This window comes from Alnus glutinosa, chromosome 3 (assembly GCF_958979055.1).
Source record: "Alnus glutinosa chromosome 3, dhAlnGlut1.1, whole genome shotgun sequence".
Taxonomy (NCBI): Eukaryota; Viridiplantae; Streptophyta; class Magnoliopsida; order Fagales; family Betulaceae; genus Alnus; species Alnus glutinosa.
Window position 1 is genome coordinate 1,009,133 of NC_084888.1, and position 22,114 is coordinate 1,031,246.

Sequence of the window (22,114 nt, forward strand, 5' to 3'; positions counted from 1 at the left end):
AAAAAAAAAAATTACAACATTTAGCCGGCCCTACCGCTAACACAATAATTTTGTGGGCCGATCTTGCCAATTGCTATGGCATCCAGAAACTAGAGATAAATGTGGTAGTTGGGACTGTAAGGCTCCCATTAATCGAGGAATGGTAGATAGTGTTTTATAAGGAGATGCAATGGAAACAGAGCGTATATGTATCAACACCTGCTTGAATGACAGATAGAGTTTTGTAAGGAGATGCAATGGAAACAGACAGCATATGTGTATCAACACCTGCTTGAATGACAGATAGAGTTTTATGAGGAGATGCAATGGAAACAGATAGCATTTATGTATCAACACCTGCTTGAATGACAGATAGAGTTTTATAAGGAGATGCAATGGAAACAGACAGCATATATGTATCAACACCTGCTTGAAGGACAGATAAGAGTTTTATAAGGAGATGCAATGGAAACAGCCAGCATATAGATATCAACACCTGCTAAACAGAAAGAGAGAAGCAGAAGAGGGAAATGGATTCCAAGACAGCAGTAGCTGATAAGCCTCATGCAGTTTGTGTTCCAGGCCCAGTTCAAAGCCACATAAAGTCAATGCTCAAAATTTCAAAGCTTCTCCATCATAGAGGTTTCCACATAACCTTTGTGAACACTGAGTTTAACCACCAACGTCTTCTGAAATCTGGAGGTCCCAACTCTTTGGATGGCTTGCCTGACTTCCAATTCAGAACCATTCCAGACGGTCTCCCTCCATCTGATTCAAATGCCACCCAAGACATCCCTTCTCTTTGTGATTCTACTATGAAAAACTTCTTAGCTCCATTTTCTGACTTTCTTGTGAAACTCAACGCTGCAACTTCCAAAAATCCTCCTGTGACTTGTATTATCGCGGATGGTTTCAATGCATTCGCTGTCACAGCAGCTCAAGAACTCAGAGTCCCTGTTGTAATGAACTACCCTGTCAGTGCTTGCGGCGTACTTTGTAATATGCAGTTTCGTCCTCTCAGAGACAGAGGCCTCACTCCATTTAAAGGTGTAGAAAAAAAGGCAATGTACACCCTACTGAAATCATGTAATATTGTGATTAATTGCATAGTTTCAACCTTAAAACATTATTGCTTTTTTGCAGATGAGAGCTATCTAACAAATGGGTATCTGGACACAGTTATAGACTGGATTCCAGGTATGAACAACATCTGTCTGAGGGATCTCCCAACCTTCATTCGAACTACAGATCCAAATGATGTTTTGTTCAAGTTTTCCGTTGACGCGGCAGACACTTCTCCTAAAGCTTCGGGAGTAATTATTAACACATTTGATGCGTTCGAGCAAGAGGTTTTGGATGCTCTCTCCCCCATGTTTCCTCGCTTATTTTCCATTGGCCCTCTCGAACTACTTCTCAATCGCTTACCCAATGACCCTCTGAAGTCAATGGAGTACAGTCTATGGGAAGAAGAAACAGAGTGTATCCATTGGCTTGACACTAAGGCACCCAACTCAGTGCTGTATGTAAACTTCGGCAGCATAGCTGCCATGACAAAACCTCAGCTGATTGAATTAAGTTGGGGACTTGCAAATAGCAAGCACCCATTTTTGTGGATAATCAGGCCTGATTTAGTTGTGGGTGAATCAGCGATTTTGCCACCTGAGTTCACGGTGGAAACAAAAGACAGAGGTCTAATCGCCAGTTGGTGCCCTCAAGAGGAAGTGTTGAACCACCCCTCAATTGGTGGGTTCTTAACGCATTGTGGGTGGAATTCAATCGCTGAAAGTGTGAGCGCGGGAGTGCCTTTGCTTTGTTGGCCCTTCTTTGCGGATCAGCCAATGAACTGCAAGTATGCTTGCAACGAATGGGGAATTGGCATGAAGATTAATGATGGCGCCGACAGAGAGGAAATAGGAAAGCTTGTGAGAGAGTTGCTGGAAGGAGACATGGGTAAGAAGTTGAAGAAAAAGGCCTTGGAGTGGAAAGACTTGGCCGAAGAGGCCACTGGTCCAAATGGTTCTTCATCCATCAACTTGAACAATTTGGTGAATGAAGTTCTTTTACCAAGAGGCTAGATATGTTGTTCCGTACCTCGAGTATGTGATACTGGTATTATAGGAAGTATATTTATGTCTCTCTTTAAGAGAATAATTATGTTAGGTTTTTAAATAAGGTAAGAGTCGTAGATTATTATTATTATTAGGTAAATAAAGAGTATTGTTCATAAAACAATATCTCTAATAGGAAAACAAGGGATTTGTCTCCCTTTGGAATTAATATTTATTATTTAGGGTTTGTAATATTTATTTAATTATCGTTCCGTAATTCTAGCTTTGTAACCCTATAAATAGGGTATTGAAGAATGGATAATGAAACAGAAAAATTATAATTCAACTCTCGTAGTTATTTATGAATTTTTTAGAGTTTCTTGAATAATCTTAACTTTAGGAGTCCCAGGGTACCTTGAATACCCTACTATCTCACGCACTTCCACATCCAAATAACCATCATCTATCCCCTATTACGGAGGTCCGTAACAACTTGGTATCAGAGCCATCATTCCTACAATAGCAAGTTATTATCTTCCAAAATTTGATGGTCAGAATCTTTCGAGTTGGATGTACCAAATACAACAATTTTTCAACCATTACGATACTTCCGTTTATCACAGATATATGATAGCTTCATATCATATGGAAGGTGAGTCTCTAACTTGGTTGGAAGAAATGGAATTGAAGGGAGTCTTTACAAATCTTACGGATTGGAATAGTTTTGTTAAACTAATACAAATTAGATTTGGGCACCCAGCCAAAGATCCATCTTGCCAAAAAAATCTTCCAGAAAAACAACCACAGCCCCACCAAAAATCAACCCATCAGTAGAACCACTGCCTAAACCCACAACCCCACCAACACCTCCAAAATTCCCCCCATGTTCACCCATCACCCAACCACTCCATCACTCACAGTACCCACCCCCAAAACCTCAAAGCCCAGCCACCCTCTTCATGATTTGCTCAACCCAACGTTCCCAACACATCAAGATCGCCCACTGTCAGCCACAAAACAAAAGACCCAAACCAAGAAAACCACCCCCACTGTTGAGACCCTACCTCTTTCAAATTGATTGGTCCAGAAGAAGGAAACGGACAAGGTTCAAAACAAGACATTTCTTGGCAAGAAGAAAGCCCCTTGCAGTGTCTAAGTTCGGCGTGAACGGGTCGGGCCGTGGGAAGAAAGACCCAGGCTTGGGCAAAAGAGGACCGGAGAAGAAGAGGCAGGTGCGGCGGGACAACGTCCGGGGCTTCAAGGTTCCGAAAATTCGGCGTTCAGCGAGGAAGAGGCTCGGGGAGCAAACCGGGCCGTGGCTCAGATCATCGTTCCCTGGCCAGCGGCAAGACCCAGAAGCTAGAACGATGGAGGGAGGTCCGACGGAGCGAGCTTCTTCACCGGGCTATTTTTACCGTCACCGGCGGCCACCCAGACGCCCCCCTGACGGTGATGACGTGAAGGACGGAGATTCCGGCATGAAGAATGGTAGCCCAGACCTTGCCGTCCAAAACAGGGAGTTCTTTCGGCGAGCTATGGACAGACGAGCAATTTCCGGCTTCATGGACAGAGGAGGCCGTTCGAGCTTGCCTTGCGGAGAAAGAACGAAGATCGAGTCCGAGATTTTCGGATTTTTTGCTGGAAGAGAAGCAAGCCCGGGACGTATGGCTGGAGGAAAATTGCAAGAAATTTTTGCCAAAGAAGGGACGAGGTTTTGTGGAACAAAGGGCAGCGTGAAATCAGGGGGCAATAATTTGCCTAATCTGTCCCTATATTTAAGATTGCTACCGAGAGAAATAAGGAATCTATGGTTGAAAAGGGGTCACGTGGCACTTGGATGTTATGCCATTTTTTTTTCCCAGTGTTACCACCACGTCAGCAGCAGCTATTGGAGCAATAATTCGGACCTTGAGGACAAGGTCCATTTGGAGAGGGGTAGGAGTGTTAAGTACCTCGAGTATGTGCTAATGGTATTATAGGATGTATATTTATGTCTCTCTTTAAGAGAATAATTAGGTTAGATTTTTAAATAAGGTAAGAGTTGTAGATTATTATTATTATTAGGTAAATAAGGACTATTGCTCATAAAGCAATATCTCTAATAGGAAAATAAGGGATTTGTCTCCCTTTAGAATTAATATTTATTATTTAGGATTTGTAATATTTATTTAATTATTGTTCCGTAATTTCAGCTTTGTAACCCTATAAATAGGGTATTGAAAAATGAAGAATGGATAATGAAGCAGAAAAATTATAATTCAGCTCTCGTAGCTGTTTATGAGTTTTTTAGGATTTTTCGAATAATCTTAACTTTAGAAGGCCCAGGGTACCTCGAATACCCTACTATCCCACGGACTTCCACATTCAAATAACCATCATCCATCCCCCGTTACGGAGGTCCGTAACATATGTATTGGAAGCAAGTGATAATAATTACAATAAAAGTGTTGTGATAAATGTATGCTGTTATTTTTGTTCAATTTAGTTATATTAATTAACTTCAAATTGGACCTGTTATTACTATTGCTCCCCCATACTGTGGGCTGATGATCATATCAAATGGAGTATTTCCTATGACTAACAATGCATTTGGAAGATATTTTAGATATTATATATTCAAATTTCTCTTTTAAAAATAGCATCTCAAGAAAGAAATAATTCATGTAGTAGCATAAAACTAAAAATTAACATTGATGGCATAGGGTATAAAAATAAGGAAAGCTTAGTTGTATCCACTTAAAATCACCATTGGATCAACATTCAAAATTTACGTCATGCGCTCTTTTTCTTCTGTATGGGCCTCGCTAAGTAGGGTTGGAAACGGGTTGACCTTCAAACCCGTTTACTCAACCCGTTTAGTTATCAGATCACCTGCTAACCTGTTTACGACCTATCAACTCGTTTATGACCTGTTTAGCTATAGCAGAATCACAAAGAGAAGGGATGTCTTGGGTGGCATTTGAATCAGATGGAGGGAGACAATCGTATTACAGAATTACCTACTACAATTACAGAAACGTAAGGTATGACGTGTGTGTGCCGAAGTGCGGTATTGACGGCTATTTAATCTAGAATATGGGAAGTAACTAAAATGGTGTTGTCATACGGCTATGCTAATTGACTTTGCAAATTTCGTGTTAAAGAAAGCAAATCAATTTGCAAGGAATTAGCAGGTATCGAGTTGTTGGGCCTACAAAGATTCATATGTGAGTCCTACAGATTTAATGATTGATTTAAAAAAGTGATGTATAAAATATGTATAAGTAATGTGTATCTAACATATCTCAATCATAAATGGCGGCTAGAATGATAGAACGGGTTTTATAAGGAGATGCAATGGAAACAGCCAGCATATATATATATATATATATCAACACCTGCTAAACAGAAAGAGAGAAGGAAATGGATTCCAAGACAGCAGTAGCTGGTAAGCCACATGCAGTTTGTATTCCAGGCCCAGTTCAAAGCCACTTAAAGGCCATGCTCAAATGTTCAAACCTTCTCTATCATAAAGGTTTCTACATAACCTTTGTGAACACTGAGTTTAACCACCAACGTTTTCTGAAATCTTGAGGTCCCAACTCTTTGGATGGCTTGCCTGACTTCCAATTCAGAACCATTCCAGACAGTCTCCCTCCATCTGATTCAAATGCCACCCAAGACATCCCTTCTCTTTGTGATTCTGCTATGAAAAACTTCTTAGCTCCATTTTCTGACTTTCTTGTGAAACTCAACGTTGCAACTTCCAACATTAATCCTCCTGTGACTTGTATTATCTCGGATGGTTTCAATGCATTCACTGTCACAGCAGCTGATAGGTCTTGAATATTACATATTCAAACCCTTTAATTTGCTATTATTAAATCCTTAATCTCATTGTAATTTAATATTTTGCCTTGTTTTTAATGTTTTAATATTTTCATGTGGTTAAAAGAAGAAGAAATGAAAATGAAGAAAAAGAGAACAAATATGCTAGAACGTGGACCAAAGAAGAGAAAAGGCAAATTAAAAATGAAGAAAAGACAAAAGACTTTAATTTGACTCTTGCTAAGTGTGGCGCCTGATAGAAAACATTAACAAATGAAAAATAAAGATTGCGGAATAATAGACAAAGGAATTTTACGTGATTCGGTCTATGACTTACATCCATAGGATAAAGCCCAAAGGGTTACATTATGCTTTTTATTGAATGATTTATTTACAATACGAATGATCCCTATTTATAGGGATATAGAGAAAATACAAAATGATTAGGGGTGTGTAGCGGTTCGAAAGTCGGTTAAATTGGCTAAGTCGGTTCGGTTAACCGACTTGGTCGGTTAATTCACCGACATTTAACCGACAAGGAAAATTTTCGAAGGTTTCGGTTTAGGCGGTTAGGGCGGTCGGTAATTGGTCGGTTAAGGTATCGGTTAATGGTCGGGTAAGGCGGTCGGTTAATCGGTTTTGGGCCTCATTTATTATTTTTGGCCTTCTTAATTTGGGCCTCATTTTTTAATGAGTCAAAAAGACTCAAAAAGTCAAAATAATTTTAAGGCCTTTTTGCCACTAGTCCACCACAAGGTCTACAACTCTACAACTACAAGCCAATGTCAATGGCTACTGGCCCATTCAAAATTTCAAATGAAAATCAAAATTATTTTCTTATACCTTGAGTCCTTTTTACATATATATATATATATATATATATATATTTTTTTTTTTAAAAAAAAACAATAATACATAAAAACAAAAAAAAAATGGAAAAGTGGTCTAGTGGTAGTGGAAATTGGAAAACATAACATAATTACATAAAAATGAAAAATCCAATTCAGTGAATTCTCAAATCTCAATTCACGGATCGGTTAATCGGTCGGTTAATCGATCGGTCAACCAGTCGGTTAATTTTCGGTTCGGTTCGGTAATTCGGTTAACCACCTACCGAACCGACCAATTTTCGGTTAAAAGATTCTCTTCCAACTACCGAACCAAATTTTGTCGGTTAAGTCGGTAGGCGGTTAATTTCGGTTCGGTAGGCGGTAATCGGTTAATCTGCACACCCCTAAAAATGATATGTAAAAAGAATATAATCAAATCAGAATTGAATGTATTCAAATCTGATTTGATTATAATCAATTACAATTAATGAGGATTAAATCAAATCCTACAATATATGGAAAGTACCGTAATATACGGTATCAATATATTCTCTAACATCTCCCTGCAAACTCAAAGTGGAAGATTCTGAAATCTTGAGTTTGAATTTTTTTTTATTTTTTTATTTTTTATGTTGGGTCGGATATAACCAAGTTTGGAGAACATCTTTCTTCTTCTTTTTCTTCATCTTTCTTCTTCTGCTTCTTCTTCATCTTCCTCCTTCTTCTTCTTCTTTGAGCCAACTGGGGCTAAATGGGCATGAGCTTAAAATAAGACCACAAATGCCAAAATACAAATAATGGGCCAACTATGAAAGCCAAGTTGGGCTGAAATGGGCCTGGGTTTGAAACAATACCACAGGAGCAAAAAATATGTAGGGCCAACTATGGGTTGAAATGGACATGGGTTGAAACAATACCACATGTCAAATTATATGGGCCAACTATGGGCCAAAGCCAACTATGGGCTGAAATAGGTCTTGGTTTGAAACAATACCGCAAAGGCCAAATACAAATAATGGGCCAACAAAGGGCCAAAAACAATTTGGGCAACTTTGGCCTCTTTTAATGATTTTTTTTTGAAACGTTTTCATCTTCCACGACTACCCATTCACTACCAAAATTACACCTTTATCTCTCTCTCATCATCTTTTTTTTTGTGCTTTTAGAGAGAGAGAGTATACAATACACCTTCTTTTCTCTTTTAGAGAGAGTACACAATACAGAGAAACAAAGTTGAACCTTCTGAATAGAATATAAACCCAAAACAAGATAACAAAACGCACACAAAAAAAAAGGACTTGCAGGAGTGAATCTGGAGATACGAATCTGGACAGATCTACGGTGAGTGGCTGAGAAGCGAATGAAGCTGGTGGATCTTTATGGGCTGCTAGCGGCGCAGATCGCTGGAGGGGGGCTTGGTGGCGTAGATCTGCCGTGAGATGTAAAGCACGGATGAGATGGTGATCAGATCGTGCACAGTTGGTGGGGGCGCCGGCATGACTGGGCCAAGGTTGGTGTTGCTGCTGTAGATCGACAATGACGAAGACCAAAACCGAATCTGTAGAAGAGGACGGCGGCGGCGGCAGAAACGATTGGTAGTAAGAACTCATTTGGATCGTTGATCGAATCTAGATCCGTGCGTGAAAGGAGAATTTTTATTTTTATTATTATTATTTTTTTTTTTTATTGAACAGCAACATAGAAGACACAAGTGACATGGGTTGGAGGAAAGTTTATCTCCAACTCATGCACACCACTGTTTGACAAAACAAAAGAAAGAAAAGAAAGAGAAACAAAGAATGAAAAGAAAAGAAACAGAGGACATTGATCGAACAAAAGAATGATGAGAAAACTGAAATACAAGAAATTGAAAAAAAATAAACAAGAGTAATAAATCACAGGATCATTGGATCAAACACTGGCGTTAGCCTATAGCTCTGATACCATGTAAAAGTCCATGGGCCTTACTCACTCTAAAAAATGTAAAAGTCCATGGGCCTTACTCACTCGAGTCACTCTCAAAAGACGCCTTAGGAAAGGGGGATACTTAACACGCCCCCTCACAATCACGTGTATTGCATCAGAGTGGCATCGGGAGGGAAGGCCCAATCCTCTCTCTAAGACGCCTTGAGAGAGGAGGGGACACCATGACTTATAAAGTGCCCAGGTGAATGAAATCTTAGCGATGTAGGACACTTGGACACACCTCTTAACGTGTGGTAACTAATGACCAAACACGTGGACAACAACGGGAGGGATAGACCCATCATAGCAAGAAACCTGTGACTCTGATACCATGTAAAAAACATAAACAAATGAAAAATAAAGATTGCGGAATAATAGACAAAGGAATTTTACGTGGTTCGGTCTATGACCTACATCCACAGGATAAAGCCCAAAGGGCTACATTATGCTTTTTATTGAATGATTTATTTACAATACGAATGATTCCTATTTATAGGGATATAGCGAAAATACAAAATGACATGTAAAGAGAATATAATCAAATCAGAATTGAATGTATTCAAATCTGATTTGATTATAATCAATTACAATTAATGAGGATTAAATCAAATCCTACAATATATAGAAAGTACCGTAATATACGGTATAAATATACAAAAAAGTAAAGTTACAAATGCAAGAAGATCATGTGAAGAGAAGAGAACCTGAAGGTGGGACCAATTCGTAGCTACAACCTACAAAGAAGAACAAAATGGAAAAGGTGCAGCAACATAAAAGAAAGAAGAAGAGACAAATAACAAAGAACTGAAAGAAGGCCTTTGTTTACCAACTACGTGGGACCTACAAGATATTGAAGAAAGAAGAGAAGTCTGGGAAGATATTGCATTGAAGGAAGAAAATTAAGATGAAGACTTTTATTATATACATGGAGACTTTTGTTACAAACCTGTATGAGAGAAGAAAAAAAGAACAGAAAGAAGAGAAGAGGCGCCGAACTGCAGTGTAACGCCCCCAAGCCGCTAAGGGTTAGGTTCGTCCATTTTCATACACCAAACTGCAAAGATTTGTAAGGTCTGCCCACAACCTAGCTAATATGCTAAATTCAATAACAAAAATAATAAAGATTTTAAAACTCAGAGCTTTAATAAATACGGAAACAGTTATTTCGAAATGAACAATTATGTTTGATTTAGTAATTGAAAATCTAAAGAAAAACTAAATTTATTGTGCAAGTGCACTTATTAAGGTAACTGAGATGCAATGTCCTAATGCTAGCCTAGATCCCATCCCGGCCACCTAGGTCTCTCTGCTCATAACCTGAAAACAAAACAAAATAAGGGGTGAGCGAAAAATGCACAGTAAGGTAACCCTCAACCATAAAACGGTTGAGTTAACTTCATTTTCTTTAAAACAATTATTAAAATACACTTGAAATCTAAATTTCTAGAATACAAATAATAAAGAAATTCGGCATTTTACTTAACACATAAAATTACTGGTTGATAAATAAATTTCTCATATGTAGGGCCCATGTACACTATTACGCCCTGAGTACTAGGGTTGCGCGGTCTACTGCGGCCTCAGGCAGGTAAACTGTGGCCACAGGCCCTGCCCCGTCAGCTAATTAATTGAAGTGCACTTAGCATGACATAGGGATGGATCCGCTTTCTCTAAGTCCTTGAGCGGTTGCGCTTCCATCCAAGCAACGGTACCGAGCTTAATCTCTGCAAATTTCTGTGAATATATCTGGGGCCAAAATAATAGTCTCCTCCACACACGTGCTTCATTTATAAAAATCTTATTCTCACAAATTATTCTTATTCCTTTGATAACTCTTGAGGCAACGTGTGGGAGGGTTTTTACTCTCATTTTCTCATTAATTTCAAAAAGCTATAACTTCCCGTCTCGGGAACCAACTACACAATTTACGAATAACTAGAAAATCATTTATAACCAAAGCTTCTTTTAAAACAGTGATTTCAAGATTAACATTTATAACGACAACTTTCATCTCAAAACTATTTTTAAAATAGTCCTTCATTTATCAATAAAATTTGAAATACAGAACGAGAACAATTAATTGCAAATATGCTATTAAAAGGATCAAGATTTAAGACATAAAACAATTTGAGAAGGGGTAGAGGATCCCTTACCTCTCTGATTGCAATAAGTTGCTGGACTAACTCAACTGCTAACTAGTCACCTGGTACAGGTTTAAATAAATCAATACCTCGTGCTAGCCACTAAACTACACACTAACACCACTAGGATTTGTCTTGCTAACCTACTGAGAATGGATTCTCTAGATATGTTTAACGACATTAATTATTCTAATAATAATTAAATCATTAAATAAGTAATAAAACGTTTTCTTTTATTGACATTAGGAATACGACTCCATAAAGGTAATTGTCATTAGAAATATTTTATTTTATAATTATAGAGTTTAATAAATTCCGATATCACAAACTATACCCTTAAGTAAAATAATTTATAAAAATGATCCATGATTTTTAAGGAATTTACAAGAACTTTCAAAACCCTTGAATTAAAATTCTTTTTCTTATAACTTTGTGGAATAGATGCGAATTAATTAAAATAATTGGGAAGATAGAAACATGGCATGAGAAAACTTATTGTGAATAGAATGGGAGAATGCAGAAGGTCCAAGAGTAAGGTAACAAGAGGGGAAAACCAATGAATACTGGGCTAAAATAATTTCTCCTGCGACTACAGACTTGTTCAACGCAGAAAATAAAAAAAATAAATAAATGCAAGACTACGGTCCCCATGTTCCATATAAAAGAAGTGAGTGTAAATAATCAATGGACAAAAGACATATTCAGGTATGGAACAAGGAAAAACACAGTTATTCTATGTTACCACAAATAGAAGGAAGGGAAAGAATCAAAATAAATTAGAAAGACCACTCATGCTAGGCTACGGAAATCATACCACAAATAGGGAATCATAATAAAATAAACATACAAATAAAAGTAAAAGGGTGAAAAGGACAAGTCATAATGGCTTGTATTTGAGAGAAGGGGGAGAAAATAAAATTTAAGGAAAGGGAAGAGTATATCAGAGAGAAGAACGAGTAAAGTAAAATAATGAAAGTCAAGCTTGTGGTCCTACCCATTTGATGAAAGAGAGAAAAAGGATAGCAGCCAAGGGGTCACGTCCATACATTGAAGGAGTAAACGAAGGAAATCCAAACAAACAGACAAACATGTACTCGATTTTTTTAACAGATAGAAGAGAACAAAATAAAAGAAACAAAGCGACAGGCCTGCTGTGATACGCCAACAATAGAAAAGAAAAGAAAAGAGATTAGAATATACCTGCAATGTTTTTGAGAGAGACAAAGGTTGTAAAAATTTCTTCTGAGAGAGAGAGACGCTTGAGAATTTTATGAAGGAATAAGAGAGGCTGACGGCTAAAAGATTTATTTATAGGAGTAGAGTTTCATTCTTTGGCTGCTAGGGTTTTATATACTAAAACAGGTATTTTAATAATAATAAATCAGATATCTAATATTTTTAATATAAAAACTGGTCCTCATATTTTAATATAAATATAAAATATAAAAGTGGAACTTAAATTGATATAAATTTATTAAATTTAAAAGTAGGTGTTTTAATAAAATATAGAAGCAGTTATTTAATAATAAGAAATAAAATTTTCATATGAAAAAAAAATCAAGTGTTTATTATTCCCGTTTAGTTATCCATTCTCATAGGTCGTAAAGACTATTCTACCCTCGAAAGGGGGTCGGGGTTATTACATGCAGCACCTGCGGGAACAGGAAAGAAAAGAAAAAGAAGAGAAAGAAAGAAGAGAAGTCTGACACATTAAATGATATATGAAAGATTTTGTTAACAATCTGCAGAAGATAAGAAAGACAAGAAGAAAGAAGCACAGCGCCGAACTGCTCCTTTTGCAGGTCAGAAAATGAAGAAAAGAGAGAATAAAGGCACATCTGTCGGCTTAGTTTTCTCGAGGCAGCACGTAGAGTGGGCGGTGCTTTTAATTGGCAAAATCTTTTCTTCAAAAGAAGAAAATCTCTTCCTCTATAAAAGGACTTCACGTTCCATTTAGCCAAAGACACATTTTTTATTTTTAGCTTCAGATTTTTTAGTTTTTAGACTCTTTCTTTTCTCTCTCGACTGGACGCACGAAGGAGGGAAATTTCTCCAGAATCTCTTGCACAGTGACGACGAGCAGCAGAGGAAGGAGCTTTTTATGCTTGAGTTTTGTCCCTGATTTCAAGTTTGCTCTTATCCATGTATTTTTATTTATATTTTGCCATGTATTTTAATATTATGAGAGCTTAAATTCTCGACTAAGGTTGATGATGAAACCTCATTAATGAATTTCAGAAATTATTTTTGAGATTTGATTTTGCCCAAAATGATGTTTAATTGAATGATTAAAATTGTTCTTGCTTCATATCAATTAATTGATGATGAATTTTGGATATGAGTTTAATCAAGTTTTTCTCATGATCTAGGATTATTTTTATTAATTGACTGCTTGGTTTATATTGTGATTTTAGAATTTGATATCTGTTGTGATTTGTTTTGGATGGATACAATAGATAATTTGATTTTAATTTTTTTTAAAAGTGAAGAAGAACATGCTTTAGATTTTGTTTAAGGATTTTAACGATGATATTTTCCATGGTAACAAGATTGATTTCTAGATTATCATGTAGAGTATGGGTAAAATCAATGATCAAAAATATATGTTGTCATGAATTATTGAGGTGGATTCCACAACCTTAGTTCTTTTTATCTTGAAAGTTTACTGTTTTTATTATTTATTTTGTTTTGATTAATTGCATGTTTGTATTTATTTTTATTTTTGAACAACCATATTTTTCTTGAACTAGATTAGGATTTATTTAGTTTAGATTTGATTAGTTCTCCTACGATTATACAAGTCCCTATGAGTTCGACCTCGCGCTTACTAAACTATACTTCGGTACGGTTCGTGCACTTGCGAGTATATTAAAATTTCACAACAGCAGCTCAAGAACTCAGAATCCCTATTGTAATGTTCTTCACTATCCCTGCTTGCAGCTTAATGAGTACTATGCAGTTTCGTCCCCTCAGAGACAAAGGCCTCACTCCACTTAAAAGGTGTAGAAAAAAAGGCAATGTACACCTTACTGAAATCATGTAATATTGTGATTAATTGCATAGTTTCAACCTTAAAACTATTGCTTTTTGGCAGATGAGAGCTATCTAACAAATGGGTATCTGGACACAGTTATAGACTGGATTCCAGGTATATATGAACCACATCCGTCTGAGGGATCTCCCAAGCTTCGTTCGAACTACAGATCCAAACGATGTTTGGTTCAAGTTTGCCGTTGACGCTGTAGAGACTGCTCCTAAAGCTTCGGGAGTCATTATTCACACATTTGATGCGTTAGAGCAAGAGGTTTTGGATGCTCTCTCCCCCATGTTTCCTCGCGTATATTCCATTGGCCCTCTCCAACTACTTCTCAATCGCTCACCCAATGACTCTCTGAAGTCAATTGAGTATAGTGTATGGGAAGAAGAAACTGAGTGTCTCCATTGGCTTGACACTAAGGCACCCAACTCAATGATGTATGTAAACTTCTGCAGCATAGCTGCCATGACACAACCTCAGCTGATTGAATTTGGTTGGGGACTTGCAAATAGCAAGCACCCATTTTTGTGGATAATCAGGCCTGATTTAGTTGTGGGTGAATCAGCGTTTTTGCCACCTGAGTTCATGGTGGAAACAAAAGAAAGAGGTCTAATCGCCGGTTGGTGCCCTCAAGAGGAAGTGTTGAACCACCCCTCAATTGGTGGGTTCTTAACGCATTGTGGGTGGAATTCAATCACTGAAAGTGTTTGCGCGGGAGTGCCTATGCTTTGTTGGCCATTCTTTGCGGATCAGCAAATGAACTGCAGGTATACTTGTAACGAATGGGGCATTGGCATGGAGATTAATAATGGCGCCGACCGAGAGGAAGTAGGAAAGCTTGTGAGAGAGTTGATGGAAGGAGACATGGGTAAGAAGATGAAGAAAAAGATCTTGGAGTGGAAAGACTTGGCCGAAGAGGCCACTGGTCCAAATGGTTCTTCATCCATCAACTTGAACAATTTGGTGAACGAAGTGCTTTTACCAAGAGGCTAGATATGTATTGGAAGCAAGTGATAATAATTACAATAAAAGTGTTGTGATAATAATTACAATGAAAGTGTTGTGATAAACTTCAAATTGGACCTGTTATTACTATTGCTCCACCATACTGTGGACTGATGATCATATCAAATGGAGTATTTCCTATGACTAACAATGCATTTGGAAGATATTTAAGATATTATATATTCAAATTTCTCTTTTAAAAATAGCATTTCAAGAAAGAAACAATTCATGTAGTAGCATAAAACTAAAAAATAACATTGATGGCATAAGGTATAAAAATAAGGAAAGCTTAGTTGTATCCACTTAAAATCACCATTGGATCGACATCCAAAATTTACATCATGGGCTCTTTTTCTTTTGTATGGGCCTCGCTAAGTAACGTTGGTAATTTTGACATAATCTGCGAACCCGACACAAAATTATAAGGTTATGATTCAGGTTAAACGAGTTGGCAGGTTGACCCGTTTACCGACATGATCATAAACGAGTTGAACCCACAACCCGTTTAGTTATCGGGTCACTCGCTAACCTGTTTACGACCCATCAACTCGTAGCTAAACGGGTGACCTGCCCAACACGTTTAGCTAATCGTATTAGGTTTGGGTTGGCTTAAACGAGTTGACGAGTCGACCTAAACCCGACATGACAACCCTATCACTAAGTGTTTCTTTACTTTTGGACAGAGCCGCTTTGATTGGGTGTGGTGTTTGATCATTAACTCTGACGAATTACATCTCATGTTGTGTTTTACATTTCATCGTAATGCGGTTTTGACAAGGCTATGATGCCTGTTGGAACAAGTGTCTCATATTTTCTTGGACATAAAGAGTAAAACGAGAATACTAATATAGTACTAGTCATATTCTCTGTCTGTACAATATGATTTTATTATAAGTATGTTATGTTGTAAACTTAAATAATAATTGAAATAGCCGCACTCTTGTAGACATAGGCACATTGCCGAACCACGTAAATCTATTTTAATTTTTTCTTGCTATTTTCGATTACATATTATTTATCATTATTGTGTACGGTAACAACACTGTCTAATTAAATGTCATCTACTTCAATTACAGAAACGTAAGGTATGACGTGTGTATGCCGAATTGCAGTATTGACTGCTATTCAATCTAATATGGGAAGTAACTAAAATGGAGTTGTCATACGGCTATGCTAATTGACTTTGCAAATTTCGTGTTAAAGAAAGCAAATCAATTTGCAAGGAATTAGCAGGTATCGAGTTGTTGGGCTCAATTGAGCCTAGATCGCTTGTAGTGTCGTCTGTCCGATAGACCTTGTTGGCTCTACCAGATAGGCCTTCTTTCTTTCTTTGGCTAAGAAGTTCCTTCCATTCATGATCATCTGATAGCCACACTATAATTCTTTTACAATTTGATACAGCTAGGAGCTAGATTGAAAATTTTATTAAATTGGTAAAATATATAACCGTGTTTTCAATTTTATCTTATTGATACTTGCAAATTGCATTATTATCAAGTATATTCTTTTTAATAAAATATAAACAAAATGATCAATTTAATAATGGTGCAATCAATGCACAAGAACTAATAAAATAAAATGAAAACCATGAAAATCGAATTTAATATTTAATGACTTAAACCACATGAACCAATTTAATAATTTTTGGATATGTTATATAACCGCGAGTTTTCAATTTTATCTTATTGATTCTTGCAAATTGCATTATTATCAAGTATATTCTTTTTTAAAAAAATATATATATAAACAAAATGATCAATTTAATAATGGTGCAATTAGTGTACAAGAACTAATAAAATAAAATGAAAACCATGAAAAACGAATTTATTATTTAATGACTTAAACGACATGAACCAATTTAATAATTTTCTCAATTAGATATGTTATATAACCGCGAGTTTTCAATTTTATCTTATTGATTCTTGCAAATTGCATTATTATCAAGTATATTCTTTTTTAAAAAAAAAAATAAAAAAACTAAACAAAATGATCAATTTAATAATGGTGCAATTAGTGTACAAGAACTAATAAAATAAAATGAAAACCATGAAAATCGATTTAATATTTAATGACTTAAACGACATGAATCAATTTAATAATTTTCTCAATTATATTTGATACATATTTGAAGTTATCCCAACAAAATTTTGGGGAACAAATTGAAACGGCCCATTTTCTATTGTTTATTTCAAATTTTAGGGTTTACCAAATTTTTAGAATTTTTTTTTTTTCTTGGATATGAATTTAGTTTATTTCTCAGATTTTTTTTTAAAATATTATGTAAAACCAAACTCCAAGTTCATCTAAATTTTTTGCCTGGAATTCCCATGAATTAATTCGTGCTTTTCAATAAAACTTTAGGAATTGGATTTGGCGTGCCGTGCATGTGTTTCCAGGGTAATTAAAGCTTATTCACATAATTTTATACAGAATGATGACAAGGGAATAAGGCAGCGCCAGGTTGCTACTATTTACCTAAAACAGTGATTTTATTTTTCTTTTTAATTTTTTTAATTTTTTGTAAATACAACATTTATTCAACAAAAATAAGGCTACAGAAGATTTTTTTTTTTTTTTGAACAAGAAAGCATGTGCTACCAAATATTACTGAAAACGCCCCAAGGGTGGGTGCAAGGCTAGAGGTACAAGACCCCCCTAAACCTTAAGTCAGAAACAAGTCTGACTTGAAGCAGTTGCCTACGTACAATCCACAAATATTACAAAGACACCAAATAAACTGGCCTAGTCTACCCCAGACACCAAATAAGTCCATGAACATTTGTGCATTACAAATAGACAAACTGTGATCCACAGTAGGCACAAAGGAATGTATAATGAAAACAGAGAAAACCCAAAGCAGCTGCCGGCAGAGAGACAGTGGCGGATTCCGCCGGAGATGGCGGCGCGTGGAGGACACGCGCCGTCACCGATACCACCCAGCAGAGGATCGACCACCGTAGACCCCATCCATCACCGTGCACGGCCAGAAAAGGCGGAGCGTATCCGACACGCGCGCCGAAGAGCAGCAAGCTCTCTGGAGCGTGCCGGCCACGCGCCGGGAGCCGATTACCGACGTGGCCTGAGATTCCGGCGGCTGGAGCGGACGACGACGGTGAACACGGCTGAGGGGCGCGTGTCTTGGAATAATAGCCGGAGGTGTGCAGATCTGGCTCCAAAGTTGAAGAAGAAAATTTGAATAAAACCGGCCAGAACCTCCATTAAAGACACAAAACCCGCCGCACTCCCAAGCTAGAACACCTCCATTTGGGCCTTCCTGCAAAGAACAAAAGAAAGAGACAAGAAAACACAGAAAAAAAAAACCACCATAGCCTAACAAGGCTAGGGGACAACAGCTCCACAGCCTTAATGGCTGAGAGAAAACTAGCCTCCACTGAGAAAAGCTCAGGAGGAAACAAAACCTTAGTCCAAGAGGATTAAGGGACAAAACAAAACCTGGGGGAAGGAGGGAGGCCTCCCTCCCCCAGCAACGACGAACTCTCTCTGTTGTCTGCAAGAAAAGAGACAGAGAGAGAAAAAAGAGAAAAGTTATTAAGGCTACAGAAGATAATTCAAAGGGTGGGTGCCCCAAAAATGAACCCAAAGTTGATAAAACAATGCTAAAATTCGTAACACCATTGAGGGAATGGGTGTTTTTTAATTCTAAAATAATCAAAATTTTTCCGGCCCTATTTACCTTGGACAAACCCAAAGATTGGTCCACACCAAGCAAACATAACATCACAGGGACGGAGCCAGAAAATATTATGGGCAGGGACCAATGGCCGAAATTTGTTTTTTGATAGGGGCCAAGTAAGCTAAATTTTTATTTTTACCTTATATTTTATAATTTTTTAGATTAATTTTTTTTCCCACCTTTAAATTTTATTTTTTTTAGGAAATTTGGGGGGGGGCCATGGCCCCTGCCAGCCACCCCCCCCCCCCCCCCTCTCCCTCCCTCCCTCCCTCCGTCCCTGTAACACCAACACAGTGAAAAGCAGAGACATGACCCTTGAAAGAACCTAACAATAGAAACTAAAAAGCTCGTAAAAGCATAAGATAAAAAACTTATTACAAATCATCAACGGCATGTATGGCGGATGAAGGCTAGCAGAAGAGATCCACTCAACGGCGCGTGAAAAACATGCGTCGTTAATGGATATCAGAGGGATGCGGATCATAAGTATTGGAAACCAACAAAGGCGGAGGAAGGTAGTGGAAAGCAACAAGAATGGTGTAGAACTGACCACACGTTGACACATGTAAAATTAACATGCACCCGCTAGTAAAATCTATTCACAAGCACGTGTGGGACACGTTATAGCGCGTGATGACCGGACAGAGGAACGGCTGAAGGCAGAATGAAGAGATGAGGGCTTGAATCTCGGTGGACTGGTGCGTGCGACGGAGAGACATCCTGAAGTGAGCATATCTAATTTGTAAAAAATCAGGTCCAAAAACTTAAAAGAAATCGGTGCATCCATGGTTGAGAATGGTTGGGATGCTTGAATTTTAATTCTAACCAATAATGAATGCATACTTTTTACTCGTCATTTCTATGTACAGTCGTTTGTCCTGTCCCTGCCTGGGACTAAAACAATAGCAAGTTCTCTTCTGTGGCTAATATTTTATGCATGTAAGAGTATGCATCTCATTAATTTCTTTAAATTAGTTCAACCATTTATTTGGCACTCTCATATGAACTTTATTATAATTTAACCGTACGCGGTGCCAGCTTGAAAGATTTGCACATGTAGCATTATTTTATTTTATAGATTACATGAGGCCATGTGGGCATTATTGTTTAGGATCTGTGCTGTACTTTAAAAATACAGTACAGAAGCCGGATCCTATTATTTATAGTAATTCTGAGTTGACAAGACCCAGTCGAGGCCATCCATTAAAAGCTCTTGTAACAACTGCATGTCAACGACTATCAATTTCTTCCTTTCTAAAAGGCCTGATCAATATTTTAGCTTTTTATCAGATTCACTTGAGCAATTAACTTATAGTCTAATTGGATGAGTATGACTTCAAAATGGCAAAGGAAACCGGCAGCTCTTCTTTCTATAGCTTTGTCTTCGATCTTATATATTCTCTGTGTTGGACTCAAGTGCATGGCGGTGTGCTTCTGTGGCTAATATTTTATGAGAGAGTATGCATCTCATTAATTTCTTTAAATTAGTTCAACCATTTATTTGGCACTCTCATATGAACCTTTTTTTTATAATTTACCCATAGGCGGTGCCAGCTTGAGAGATTTGCACATGTGGGCATTATTTTATTTTATTTTTTTTATAGATCACATGTGGCCATGTGGGGGCGCATTATTACTTAGAATTTGTGCTGTACTTTAAAAGGAGTAGTGATTAGGGGTGACCCTATGCTCTCTCCCACATGTTTCCTCGCGTATATTACATTGGCCCTCTTCAACTACTTCTCAATCGCCCACCCAACGACCCTCTGAAGTCAATTGGGTATATATAGTCTATGGGAAGAAGAAATTGAGTGTTTCCGTTGGCTTGACACTAAGGCACCCAACCCAGTGGTGTATGTAAACTTCAGCAGCATAGCTGCCATGACACGACCGCAACTGACTGAATTTGGTTGGGGACTTGCAAATAGCAAGCACCCGTTTTTGTGGATAATTAGGCCTGGTTTAGTTGTGGGTGAATCAGCGATTTTGCTACCTGAGTTTATGGTTGAAACAAGAGACTGAGGTCTAATCGCCGGTTGGTGCCCTCAAGAGGAAGTGTTGAACCACCCCTCAATTGGAGCGTTCTTAACGCACTGGGGGTGGAATTCAATCATGGAAAGTGTGTGTGCGGGAGTGCCTATGCTTTGTTGGCCATTCTCTGGGGATCAGCAAATGAATTGCAAATATTTGGATACGTGGGGGCCGTTAATATTTGGACGGAAAATGTAATAGAGATACTAAATGGGTTTTTATTCCTAATTCAGGTATCATCTATAAAAGAAATGAAAATTCAGGTACTAAATTTAAAAAAGCTTAAAACTCAAGAATCAATAAGTTATTTAACCCTAAAATTTATAAAGTAATGTTATAAGGAAGATTAAAGTTCTTTTTGCGTCTTCTCAAATCTCATGTGACTTTTGAAATCACTATTAAATTTTAGATAATCATTAGTAAATTTTAATCTAATTAATGGTGATTTTATATAAAAGCCATGTAACATTTTGGAGGACAAGAGTCCTCTTATAGCATTACTCAAATTTATAATCCCCTCACGAGGGTTTTATTACAAGGCTCAAGGGCTTATTACATATATATTTGATGTCAATAATAGGATTTACAAGCGCTCAACAAAAATTAGTTACAAAGACATGGTTTGTAGCAATTAGTTACGAATCAATCTAATAAAGTAATACGTGTTTTTAAAACATGTGAAAACATATGTTTTCTTCTACATGCTATTAAAAAAGCATGTGAGAAATACATTGTTTTGTCACTTTATTAGACTGATTTATAACAATTAGCTTGTAGTTAATTTCTGTATCAATCATAGTGCATAACAATCTAAAGGGATGTAAACGAAGCAAAGCTACCTGTGAGCTTGCTCGGGCTCGGCTTGTGCGCGACTCGGTTATTAAATGAGTTACTCTTGGACATGAAACTATACTTGATTATTAAACGATACATACCCGTATAAAATTTGGCTCACTCGTTTAAAGTTCGCGAACATACTCATAAAAAGGTTCGGCTCATATATATATATATATTAAAAATAACTTTCATATAGTATATTACTTATTAAGTAACAATTTAACAATAGTGAGAGAATAATTATTTGTTTATGTATATATTGAATATTAATTATTAAGTAACAATAATTTATTGGTATACAACATATAATTATATCTATAAACTATAAACTATAAATTTATAATTAAATAATTATATTTATAAGTTTCTATATAATATATAATTTAATAATAAAATTTAATCAAATGGTAATACTATCTAACTAGTAAGTATCTAATAGACTATAGTAGTTGAATCCGCATATGATATAAGTTTATTAAGCTATATAATAATTTTTATGATACTAAATCTTTTAAGTTAGGATCGTTAGGATCGTTAGGTGAAATACTTATATGACACAATGTGTCTTCATTATATAATATAAATTATGTAATAATCATATGGTTCATAAACTTCATATCAACAAGTTAACAACACTTATTTTGTATGAATATTGACTAAGTATGATTTAATCATGTATAATTTATAATATGATCTAAGTTATAACAATCCATATATATATATATATATATATATATATA

At 36.8% G+C, this 22,114-nt stretch overlaps 1 protein-coding gene and 2 pseudogenes across 1 annotated transcript; all 3 read left to right on the top strand.

Annotated features, from left to right (window-relative positions):
- Positions 1-348: 348 nt before the first annotated feature.
- On the top strand, positions 349-2,373 carry LOC133862970 (7-deoxyloganetin glucosyltransferase-like). The gene is made up of 2 exons (XM_062298908.1): positions 349-1,026; positions 1,123-2,373. The coding sequence occupies exons 1-2, from the start codon at positions 510-512 to the stop codon at positions 2,052-2,054; spliced, it is 1,449 nt and encodes a 482-aa protein (XP_062154892.1). The 5' UTR covers positions 349-509; the 3' UTR covers positions 2,055-2,373.
- A 3,054-nt stretch (positions 2,374-5,427) lies between these two features.
- Positions 5,428-14,844, top strand: LOC133862666 (7-deoxyloganetin glucosyltransferase-like; annotated as a pseudogene).
- Positions 14,845-19,599: 4,755 nt separating this feature from the next.
- LOC133864994 (7-deoxyloganetin glucosyltransferase-like) lies at positions 19,600-21,338 on the top strand (annotated as a pseudogene).
- Positions 21,339-22,114: the final 776 nt, after the last annotated feature.

What these genes read in the sequence shown, in the direction of transcription:
- LOC133862970 (XM_062298908.1), top strand. Translation starts at nt 510, where the DNA reads ATGGATTCCAAGACAGCAGTAGCTGATAAGCCTCATGCAGTTTGTGTT. An exon ending in AGGCCTCACTCCATTTAAAG is followed by an intron (nt 1,027 to 1,122) that starts GTGTAGAAAAAA and finishes GCTTTTTTGCAG; the next exon opens with ATGAGAGCTATCTAACAAAT.